Raw genomic sequence first — 12522 nt, forward strand, 5'->3', positions numbered from 1 at the left:
CCAAGTAGAAAAAAGTTATACATCTCAAGGTTTTCTCAAAATGTTTTCTATATCAAATTTTCACGGTTTTCGAGATCATTCCTTGTAGCCATTAGATAGAAATCTTCACTATTGAAGTCCGGAGGATAAAAATCCGTCCTGTAAACATAGATGTAGTGCTGAGTATGGCACAGCTATTAGAGGACTGTCTTGTACAGGACTCTGCACTTACTGTACATCAGCCATCAGGAAAATTTTTCATCTTTTGGTAATAAAAAGTTATTCATTCTATTCACTTACAGCAAGTAAAGTTATTGAAACCCATGAAAAAAGAGTATGGTATGTTTAAAAAGCAAAGTTTACCATTGCAAAATGAATAAGCTTTCATTGTTGCCAAAACCAGGACTTTGGGAGAAGTCAAAGGACAGAGAGAACATGCACAGCATCAGCCATGTATCCATTCGCAGTGTGAGATGGGACCCTATTCCCCTCATAGGTGCAGGTGCCAGAGGTGGAGCGGAGGGGCACATTTGAGGAGGAGTCCGGTGAGATACCTGCTGGCTGCATAAGCTACAACAAATAAATTTAAGAGCGATCAAAAAGACTACAAAAATGTAAATGATCAAATGTCCTTTAAATCTCTTGCTTTGCAGGTATGAACTTTAGGATTGCTGATGTTTGGGCAAGGCTACCATATGCATTAGAAAGCTGTTGGCCATACAGCTGACCACTAGCTCTCCTTACTCCTCCATACACAGAAAAACTAGGCCACTGTAAGGGTACAGGTCAAATCCTTCTGTTCCACAATATGATCTGTCATAGGAGAGTCAGCAGACCTCCATACACAGTAGACTGATGGTTGATTACGTCGATATCGAAGGGTTCAGCCAACTTTAGTCTAATTTGTATGGGGCCTTTAGATACCTATTGATTTGTCTACCATTCTACCCCTCCACTTGGCCCCATTCTGACTTTTTTGGTGCCACCTTTGGGAATTGCACCTATCTTGGGAACAGGAATGCGTGAATGAAGAGGTGTTCATAAAAATCGATGAGCAAGCATGATCGACAAATTTGAGAAGGGAATGGACCAAGTCTCGCAAGTGCAGAGAAACTCTCCATTCCTGGCAGCTTGAGATGGGTTTCCATTTTTGAGGAAAATGCAGGACCCTGGAGATAAGCCATAAATTTCCAAGATAAAGAATAGAAAAATATTCAGCATTGAGAGTCCTCAGCGGTTGATACCTTTTAACCCCTTTACCCCAAGGGTGGTTAGCATGTTAATGACTGGGCCAATTTTTACAATTCTGACCACTGTCCCTTTATGAGGTAATAACTCTGGAACACTTCCATGGATCCCGGTGATTCTGACAATGTTTTCTTGTGACATATTGTACTTCATGTTAGCGGTAAAATTTCATTCATATAACTTGTGTTTATTTGTGAAAAAAACGGAAATTTGGTGAAAATTTTGAAAATTTCGCAACTTTCCAACTTTGAATTTGTATGCCCTTAAATCACAGAGATATGGCAGACAAAAAACTTAATAAGTAACATTTCACATATGTTTACTTTACATCAGCACAACTTGGGAACCAAAATTTTTTTTTTGTTAGGAAGTTATAAGGGATAAAAGTTGACCAGCAATTTCTCATTTTTACAACACCATTTTATTTTTAGGGACCACATCACATTTGAAGTCATTTTTGGGGTCTATATGATAGAAAATACCCAAAAGTGACACTATTCTAAAAACTGCACCCCTCATGGTGCTCAAAACCACATTCAAGTTTATTAACCCTTCAGGTGCTTCACAGGAATTTTTTGAATGTTTAAAAAAAGATGAACATTTCACTTTTTTCACAAACAAATTATTTCAGGTCCAATTTTTTTATTTTACCAATAGTAACAGGAGAAATTGGACTGCAAAAGTTATTGTGCAATTTGCCCTGAGTACGCTGATACCTGATATGTGGGGGGGAACCACTGTTTCGGCGCATGGCAGAGCTCAGAAGGGAAGGAGCACGTTTGACTTTTTCAATGCAAAATTGGCTGGAATTCAGATCAAACGCCATGTCACGTTTGGAGAGCCCCTGATGTGCCTAAACAGTGGAAACCCCCCCACAATTGACCCCATTTTGGAAACTAGACCCCCCATAGAACATATCTAGATGTGTGGTGAGAGCTTTGAACCCCCAAGGGCTTCACAGAGGTTTATAATGTACAGCCGTACAATTAAAAAAATCATATTTTTTCCACAAAAATTATCTTTTCACCCTCAATTTTTATTTTCCCAAGGGTAACAGGACCCCAAAAGTTATTGTGCAATTTGTCCTGAGTACGCTGATACCCCATATGTGGGGGTAAATCACTATTTGGGCGCATGGCAGAGCTCGGAAGGGAAGCAGCACCGTTTGACTTTTTTGGCTGGAATTGAGATCGGACGCCATGTCGCGTTTGGAAAGCCCCTGATGTGCCAAAACAGTGGAAACCCCCCACAAATAACACCATTTTGGAAACTAGACCCCTTAAGGAATTTATCTAGATGTGTGGTGAGAACTTAGAACCCCCAAGGGCTTAACAGAAGTTTATAACGTAAAGCCGTACAATTAAAAAATCATATTTTTTCCACAAAAATGATCTTTTCACCCCCAATTTTTATTTTCCCAAGGGTAACAGGACCCCAAAAGTTATTGTGCAATTTGTCCTGAGTACGCTGATACTCCATATGTGGGGGTAAATGACTATTTGGGCGCATGGCAGAGTTCGGAAGGGAAGAAGCGCCAATTGACTATTTTGGCTGGAATTGAGATCGGACGCCATGCCGCATTTGGAAAGCCCCTGATGTGCCTAAACAGTGGAAGCCCCCCAAATGACCCCATTTTGGAAACTAGACCCCAAAAGGAACTTATCTAGATGTGTGGTGAGCACTTTGAACCCCCAAGTGCTTCACAGAAGTTTATAACGCTCGGGCGTGAAAATAAAAAAATCATTTTTTCCACAAACATGATCTTTTAGTCCCCATTTTTTTATTTTACCAAGGGTAACAGGATAAATTGGACCCCAAAAGTTGTTGTCCAATTTGTTCTGAGTACACTGATATCCCTTATGTGGGAGAAAACTACTGTATCGGCACAAGTCGAGGCTCGGAAGGGAAGTAGTGACGTTTTGGAATTAAGACTTTGATGGAATGGTCTGCGGGTGTCATGTTGCCTTTGGAGAGCCCCTGATGTGCCTAAACTGTGGAAACTACCCACAAGTGACCCCATTTTGGAAACTAGACACCCCAAGGAACTTATCTAGATGTGTGGTGAGCACTTTGAACCCTCAAGTGCGTCACAGAAGTTTAGAACGTAGAGACATAAAAATAAAAAATCATATTTTTTTCCACAAAAATGATATTTTTGCCACCAATTTTTTAGTTTCCCAAGGGTAACAGGAGATATTGGACCCCAAAATTTGTTGTGCAATTTGTCCTGATTAGGCTGATACCCCATATGTGGGGTTAAACCACTGTTTGGGCGTATGGCAGGGCGTATGGCAGAGCTTGGAAGGGAAAGAGCACCGTTTGACTTTTTGAACTCAGAATTGGCTGGAATTGAGATCAGACGCCATGTTGCGTTTGGAGAGCACCTGATGTGCCCAAACAGTGGCAACCCCCCAATTCTAACTCCAACCCTAACCCCAACACACCCCTAACCCTAATCTCAGCCCTAACCCTAGCCCTAACCCTAAGGATGTGTGCGCACGTTGCGGATTCTGCTGCGGATCCGCAGCGGATTTGGCCCTGCGGATCCGCAGCAGTTTCTGCTGCGTTGTACAGTATCTTTATATTCAATGGCAAATGAAAAACCCAGTGCACATGCTTCGGATTTTTCCACGCGGATTTGCTGCGGTTCTAAATCCGCAGCATATCACTTCTTTGGGCGGAATCCGCAGCGGTTTGACACCTGCTCCATTATCAGGTGTCAAAACGCAGGGGAAAACCGCAGGCTAATCCACACTAAATCCGCAGGTAAAACACAGGTCATTTGATCTGCGGATTTAGCCAAATCTGCACTGAAAAATTTGCAGCAGAATCCGCATCGTGTACACACAGCCTTACCGTAGCCCTAACCCTAGTTCTAACCCTAACCCTAAGCCTAATGGGAAAATGGAAATAAATACATTTTTTTTAATTTCATTATTTTTCCCTAACTAAGGGGGTGATAACAGGGGGGTTTGATTTACTATTTATGGCGGTTTTTATGTTTGGCAGCTGTCATACGCTAAAAGACGCTTTTCATTGTAAAAATAGTTTTTGCATCACCACATTTTGAAAGCTATAATTTTTCCATATTTTGACCCACCGAGTCATGTGAGGTCTTATTTTTTGGCGGGACGAGTTGACGTTTTTATTAGTACCATTTTCAGGCACGTGACATTTTTTGATCGCTTTTTATTCCGATTTTTGGGACGCAGAATGAACAAAAACCAGCATTTCATGAATTTCTTTTGGGGGGTGCGTTTACACCGTTCTGCGTGTGGTAAAATTGATAAAGCGGTTTCATTCTTCGGGTCAGTACAATTACAGCGATACCTCATTTATGTCTTTTTTTATGTTTTGGCGCTTTTATGCAATGAAAACAATTTTATATAAAAAAAATAATTATTTTTACATCGCTTTATTCTGCGAGCTATAACTTTTTTATTTTTTTGCTCATGACGCTGTGTGTCAGCTCATTTTTTGCGGGACAAGATGACGTTTTTAGCAGTATCATGTTTGTTTATATTCTTCTATTTGTTCACGCGTTATTGCACTTTTTGTTCGGCGGTATGATGATAAAGCATTGTTTTTTGCTTTGTTTTTTTTTGAAGGGTGGGTCGTTACGGACGCGGCTATACTAAATATGTGCATTTTTAACGTTTTTTATTTGTTTACAAAAAAAAGAATTTATTGGGGAATTTTTTTTATTATTTATTTGGGGATTTTTTATATATTATTTTTACGCTTTTTTTTTTACTTTATTATATTGTCCCAGGGGGACATCACTCTAAGGTGTCAGATCGCTGATCTGACAGTTTAGACAGCACTCTGTCAGATCAGCAATCTGACAGGCGCTGCACAAGGCTTCCTCGTGCCTGCACTCTGCAGGCACTGAGGAAGCTGCCTCCCTGCAGGCCCTCGAAGGCCCCAGCGGCCATATTGGATCCGGGGCCTGCAGAGAGGAGACCCATTGAGCGACCCAGCACATCGCACTGCTCCAGGGGTTGCAGGGAAGCATGGAGGGAGCCCCCTCACTGCACGCTTCTCTCCTATGCCCCCAGTACACTGCGATCATGTTTGATCGCTGTGTGCCAGGGCTTAATGTGCCGGGTGTCAGCTGTGATAATCAGCTGACACCCGGCCGCGATCAGCGGCGCTCCCCCCGGGGGGCGCAGCTGATCGCTATGATGTACTATCCCGTCCTTGGGAATTACATCCCAGGGCCCATGGACGGGATAGTATGTCCAATGGCAGAAAGGGGTTAATGTCTAACTGAAAAGATGGTAACAAATTGCAAGCTTTCGAGACTACTCAGGTCTCATCATCAGGTATTGACTAATACAAAATCTGAAGAATCACATATTTATGCACAACACACCACAGAAAAAATGCAATAGATAAGACAAGTGACGTGAAGCAGAATTATCATTATGGGAGAGTGATGGACAGTTATGGCCATAAATATTGGAACAGTTCATAGATAAGGAGTATGAAAGTTTTATAGTCCTCTGATTGGGGTATGGTTCTGTGTTGTGATGCCCCCACAAGTTCTTAGGAGCAAATTCCTTAATCGATGTAAAAAGAGATAAATCCATGCGACACATTCATTCCTGCTCTGAGTGTGTCAAAGGTTGTCGTGAGTTTGTACTCCCAGACATTTCTGTCTCTCTGATATTTGAAATTACCTTTCAATACAAGCAACCTCATGTCCATGGTGCTGTGATCAGGGCTACAAAAATGTTTTGCCACAGGCAGATCCATTCTTTCTTTTCTTATTGTGTGGCGATGAGAATTCATCCCAGTAGGTTTGAATAGAGCTGCTTGCGCCACCGCCACTTCATTCATACTCCTCACTGCAGGCAAGAGACTGTGAGGGCCCCGATGACCAGACATTTATCACCTATCCTGAGAATAGCTGGTAAATGTGTACATTAGTAGACTGTATTTTTGTGAGATGTGATGCACAATATTTGACATTCTCCTATTTTCTCCTTAGTGATATAATCCATGTTAACTCTTAGCCAGTAATTAGTTTTATTATAGGGTTAAACGGATTATTGATCATCTGTTTCTTCAGTCCTGATCTGACATTTTCTGCATGTTGGGCAAGACAGCTATGAAGACAACTGTCCAAGGCTGGCATGTATTGTGAACATGTCCTATTCTAATTAAAAAAAGATATATATTCAGGAAATGTCCAAATGTTGCACAACAGTACCCCTGAACAACCAATGTCAGATGAGAGAGAGGCACAGCATATTCCCCAAGGGAAGAATTGCCATCTTTGGAAGTTATCAACAGAAATCCAAAGGATAAGGAAAACTAACAGAGGCAATGAGACTGTCAGATAACAAAATGCAGCACGCCACATTTTCTGGCAGTTCCTGCCATTCACTTACCCTGGGTGCCTGAGCTAAACCATGTGGCGATTACAAATTCATTGGTAGAGAGTAGAAAGGCATATGAGGCAATAGTAAGTGGTGGTAGTGTGAACCACAAGAAAAAAAAGTTGAAAAAGTCCCATTCATTGTCGGACAGCAGCAATGACAGGATGGGGACATCACCGCTCGTGTGACGACTAAGAATGTGGCCACGAGACCCGAATCCCGGCCCGGATACAGCGAGCCAAGATTCAGATCACATAAGTGGTGTATAACTCGGACGGGTGCAATCCGATAAATAAATTGGATTGCACTCAGACCAGTGTTATTCAGTGAGGCAGTGCACATCTATTGCAGCATTCTGCGATTTCACTCCGATATCTCATGGGGGACTTATACAAGATACTGGAATGTTCCTGGGAAGGTGATCACATCTTCTCACTGGAATACCTCTTTAATGCAAAGCACATACATACTGTTCTATTAATCGAGAATCTGCTGTTTTTGGACAATGATCATAACCCATGCAAAATGTTCGGTAGAAAGACAGCAAAATACAAAGATCTCTCAAGGAAAGTGTCAGGGAGCAATGGTGAGCTGCTGAGACGTCCATCCACACTGCAGCTGCTGGGGAGGTGCGGTCCTGCAGATGAAGGAGGCTTCTTACCGCTGTCAAAGTCACAGTGCAGCAGCACCATCTGTGCGCCCTCTGCTGGTATCATATGCAACATGCCAAATAATTAGATCCTATATAATATCTGTGTGTGTATATACATACAGCTCTGGCAAAAATTAGGAGACCACTGCACAGTTTTATAATAATCAGCTTCTCTACATGTCTGACAGCCATTCCATTCCAGTGTGGGTCTTCCTGCCTTAAGTTTTGTCTTAAGCATTTGAAATGCTGCTCGGTGGGGAATATTCCACTTTTTTGTCTTAAAAAACTTTTGCACGGTCTTTTGGGCCATAGTCCACATGTACTGTGAAGCATTATCCAATCAACCTTGCTGCATTGAAACTGAGTAGAAAGTATCGCCCTTGTACACTTTAGAATTAATCCGTCTGCTTCTGTATTCAGTCACATCATTAAAGGGGTTGTCCACTACTTTATATTAACCCCCCAATGTATCCCCCCCGGGGCCCCTAATGAATTTTGGAAATACCTTATGTTGCCTATACTGCCTGTGAGCGAATGGGTGCGTGGTGGATGCCAGGTGTGACGCAGGGGGATAACCCCGCCCACAGCCTGGCAGCCAGCGAGGAAGGAGGAAGAGGGACCCCCGGCTGCTGCCAGCACTTGACGGGATGTCAGCAGAAGCAAAAGCCGGCTGCAGCTGGGGGCCACGTGCTGCCTGTGAGCGGCCAGCGAGTGGTACAATTTTTGTCACAAAGTACTGTTACCCACTATATGTAATGTTTATTCACTGCTTTATGAATGCTTTATCAATTTCTCTGTTGCTGAGCTGTGAAATTCTTTCACTATCACGACTCGCCACAAATGGCTGCTGATTCCCCTCCTTGGCTTTTATACAGGCTATGAAAGTTCACTCTGATTGGCTGTGCTACAGCATGTGATGTGATATCAGCATGACATTGTAAGAAAGCCTGCATGACCATGCCTGAAATCAAGTGGGCTTTCTCTGGCTGATGCAACCTTCCGCTATATGTAAAATGGCAGAGGGCATTTGTTTGATGATTCACGACAACAGAATTGCCAATTGCAAATTTTGAAAAATTCAAAACAAATTAAAACTGCATCAAATCGATTCACTCATGTCTAACGTTTTTTCAGTAGCTTAAAAGTATAGAAATCTTACCCTTTTTCTAGAAGGAATTTGACTGCCTCCATATTCCCATAAGCACATGCTGATATTAGAGGGGTTTTATAAAAGATATCTTTCACATTCACAGACACACCCTCTTCAAAGGCCCTCTTCAGGGACTCAAAGTCTCCAGCTTTTGCAGCAAAGTTTATATGAGTATATACATTTTCCAGGTCATCGACATACCAGCCGGTATCATCTGTCACTGGGTTTTGGGGTGGATGATCAGAATCAAATCGATTGACATCAGTAACATTATGGAAAGCTCTAATCATAAAATTAGGTGGTCCACCATCTTCTCTACGTGAGATTAGGTGACTTGGCATTGTACATATTGGCATAGGTAGTGTACGCTTTCCTTTTTTCCCTTTCTTCCCTTTCTTTCCTCTTTTCTTTTTAGGTCCATAGGAGGACAATAAAAAAGCTTTTTGTAGGTATTTTGACCCTTTCAAAAACTCCTCCAGAATGATGTTCCCACTTCTACCTTTTTCATGAAGATGAACAATACTCTCCATTTGTTCTGTGGTCACTGGAGCCCCATTCTTTGTAAGGACGTCAACAAAATCTGCCTTGGAGACAGTTTCTTCCCCAAGATCCAAAGCGGCAAAAGATTCTCGAAGGGCCAACTGGTGCTCAAATGACCAATCATGTAATGTAATGGCCCATAGCGGATTGGGATTTTTTACACTTGGCTTGGAGTATTTTTTAAATAGACGCATTGCTTTTCCTAGTTCCTTCATTGCAACTTTGAATCCGCCTTCTTTGGCAATGGCTTTAGGGGTTAGGGTTTTTATATTCTTCCAGGTAGGATCACAACCTGTTAAAAAATACATTTATTGATTTATGTGCAAAGTTTCAATGTTACAACAGTAAGACAACTCTAAATCAATATTGAACCACAAAAGCTTAAACTTAATTAAAAACACATGTGACATGCACACATGTGAACAAGTCGGTAGGACACTGTTCATACCACCCACTGACTCAAACACAAACAGAGAGCACAGAATGACAATTGTGCAGAAATATCCTGCAGTAAAGCATATAACAATAGTCAGCAAGTGCTGATGAAAAGATGATAACAAATAGAGGGTATTTAGTCGATATGTTTTTTGCAAAAAAATGTATATCAAGCTGCTTCACTGCGTCAAGGTAACCCTATTGAAGCAGTCCCTATCTAATGTATGTAAAACCTGAACATGTGAACAGTGTCTAAATGAACAGGAAAAGCTTAAACTTAGTAGATAAAATGTTTCTGTACAAACAAAGAGAATTGATTACTCCTGTCCTTTATTCAGGGAGTGCAAACTTAGACTAGACAGTCGGAAAATGTGACAAAATTATCAAGGTGTCTTGCTGAATGATATATTTGGCTCATATTTGCCTCATTTTACTCCATTTCTTGGTTTACTTTCTTTGCGTAACTTTTTTGTTGCAAAAATCGGTGCAGGCTTTTGCATTTTAAGCCATGGCCCTTTCCAGACAAGCCGCGCAACTCCTCACAAACCCATGTCCCATTAAGCTATGTTCACAAGCCGCGGTTTGTTTTTTTCTACAGCCAAAACCTTCTCTCTTGACAGTTAAAACGCTGAGTGTTTTGATGCATTTTTTTATGCTTTTTTGTGGCTTTTTTGATGCAGATTACATGTTTGTCTACAGTACATACGTAATAAAGTTAGTTTGATTCATCAAAAACAAAGCAAAACCAAGCTTCTGTGCTTTTGCAGCATTTTTTGCACTGCATCATTGCTTTCAATGTGTGAAGAAAATGCAAAAACGCTAAACGGATTGACATGTTGCGATTTAAAAAAAAATACTGCAGTTCTCAAATTCAATCGGGAAAAAAAGCGTGTGCATGAGATTTCTGAAATCTCACAGTTTTGCTGGTACTGAAAAACACACTTTATTTGCATAAAAAAACGCTGAAAGAAATGCTGTAAAGACACTGCTTGTGTTCATAGCCTTACAGCAGCTTCAACAATGAATATATATAGGTCTAAAATGAAACCATTTGTGCCAAAAAGCACCAAACTTTGGTGTGCTTTCCACCAAGGTGGAGGCACAATCACAATAACCAATCTGTATTGTGGAACTAACGAGGTGCTCTGGAACCACGTATTATAGATGGTATAATACAGAAACAATGGTAATAACCAGGGCCTAATTACGATGAGGGAACATGGTGAGCATGGGATGGGGCCTTCACCATTTTTGGAATATAGGAGACCTCAAATCATCTACCAGTCCTAATGACTGTTCATTTATCCAGCTGATAAGTGGCTATTAGTGATGAGAGAGGCTTCTCGCATGAGATGATATCTGAGCATGCTCGCGGTGCTAACCAAGTGTCTTCGGCTGCTCAAATAATATGTTCGAGTTCCCGCGGCTGTTCGATAGCTACAACACATGCAGGGATTGCCTAACAAACAGGAAATCCATGCATGTGTTGGGCTGTCGAACAGCCACGAGACATGCAGCCGCGGGAACTCGAACATATTTTTCGAGCACACCGAAGACACTTGGTTAGTACTCGAGCATGCTTGGATATAAGCATGTCCTTCCCCTTTTTTAAAGCCTTAGGGCATTATTTTTATTTTATGGCATTTACCATTTGTAAATGCGTTGTACAGTACCTTTAGGCTATGTGCACACGTTTTGGAATTGCTGCGGAAATTTCAGCGGGAATTCTGGAATTCCATTCCGCAGGAAATATGCGAGAAAACCGCATTTTAATTCCCGCCTATTTCCAGCGGAAAAACTAGCGATTTGCAAGCGTAATTAGCTTGCAGAATGCTAGCGTTATCCAAGCGATCTGTAGCATCGCTTGGAGAACTGATTGACAGGTTGGTCACACTCGTCAAACATAGTGTTTGACGAGTGTGACCAACTTTTTAAACTGAGGCGGCCTATGCGGCCTCAGTAGTAAAAAGATCTAATGTTAAAAATAATAAAAAAACAAACAATCGTGTTTTTCTCACCTTCCGGCGTCCCGCGCATCGTTCCCGATCAACGCAAAGCTCCCGGCCAATGACCTTTGATGACGTCACAGTCTCACAAGACCGCTAAGGTATCGCGAGACCGCGACGTCATCAAAGGTCATTGGCGTAATGCATCACTGGGAACGGGACCTGCCGGGAGCATTGCTGAGGCCTGCTGACGTTGCGAGGGACATCGGAAGGTGAGAATATGATGATTTTTTAATTTTAATTCTATTTTTTACAGGGATATTGTGCCGAGGGCATGGAGGAGAATCTGCTCTCCTCCAGACCGTGGGTACCATCCGCAAATGTTCTGCTTACTTTTCGCACGGTGGGCTCAGCCACATGCGGAAAGTAAGCAGAACAATGCATTCCGCACAAACAATGAGCATGCTGCTTATTTTTCCGCGATGCAATTCCGCCATGAAAAAATCCGCAGCATTAGCACAGCATGTGTGGAATGCCATAGGATTGCATGGATTTTTTCGCGTTTTCGTTGCAAAATCGCGCGTTTAAAATCGCAGCGAAAACGCAAAAAAAAACGCTATGTGTGAACACAGCCTTATAGTAAATGGAAATTGAAAAACGCTGTGCACATGCTGCGGATTTTTCCGTGCAGATTAGCTGCAGTTTTAAATCCGCAGCATGTCAATTCTTTGTGCAGAATACGCAGCGGTTTGACACCTGCTCCATCACCAGGTGTCAAGATGCAGGGGAAAACCGCAGGCTAATCCGCACTGAATCCGCAGTAAAGCGCAGGTCATTTGACCTGCGGATTAACCTGCGGATTTAAACAAACATGCACAGAAAAATCTGCATCACAATCCGCAACGTGTGCACTCACCCTTACAAGTTATCTTAATTTATGCCAATCTCAGCAAACAACTTGTGACATTTTGATTAATTTGGTTTAAAGTTTGTAGGCATGAGAATAAAAGCACACTCTGAAAACTTGACTTAAAAGTTTTCCTTAAAGGGAGGGGGGCATCATTTACCAAAAGTTTCTAAAAGAATAACTATCTTTGTGTCCAAAGCAATCTCTCAATCGTGTGTTTGGTTTTCTTTTTTTTTTTTAATCTAACCTGGCAAAATGAAAGCTGTGCAATAATTAGTTTG

General features: G+C 41.8%; 1 protein-coding gene across 1 annotated transcript in view; it reads right to left on the reverse strand.

Annotated features, from left to right (window-relative positions):
• The window catches only part of ANKEF1 (ankyrin repeat and EF-hand domain containing 1), a 74197-nt gene that overhangs the window by 26031 nt on the left and 35644 nt on the right, over positions 1–12522 (reverse strand). Inside the window, exon 6 of the mRNA XM_073553838.1 lies at positions 8423–9245. Coding sequence (XP_073409939.1) covers positions 8423–9245 — 823 coding nt within the window. The remainder of the gene's footprint in view (positions 1–8422; positions 9246–12522) is intronic.

The sequence above is a fragment of the Dendrobates tinctorius genome, unplaced genomic scaffold (assembly GCF_039654945.1).
Source record: "Dendrobates tinctorius isolate UK_male_01 unplaced genomic scaffold, ASM3965494v1 ptg000203l, whole genome shotgun sequence".
In the NCBI taxonomy this organism is placed as follows: domain Eukaryota; kingdom Metazoa; phylum Chordata; class Amphibia; order Anura; family Dendrobatidae; genus Dendrobates; species Dendrobates tinctorius.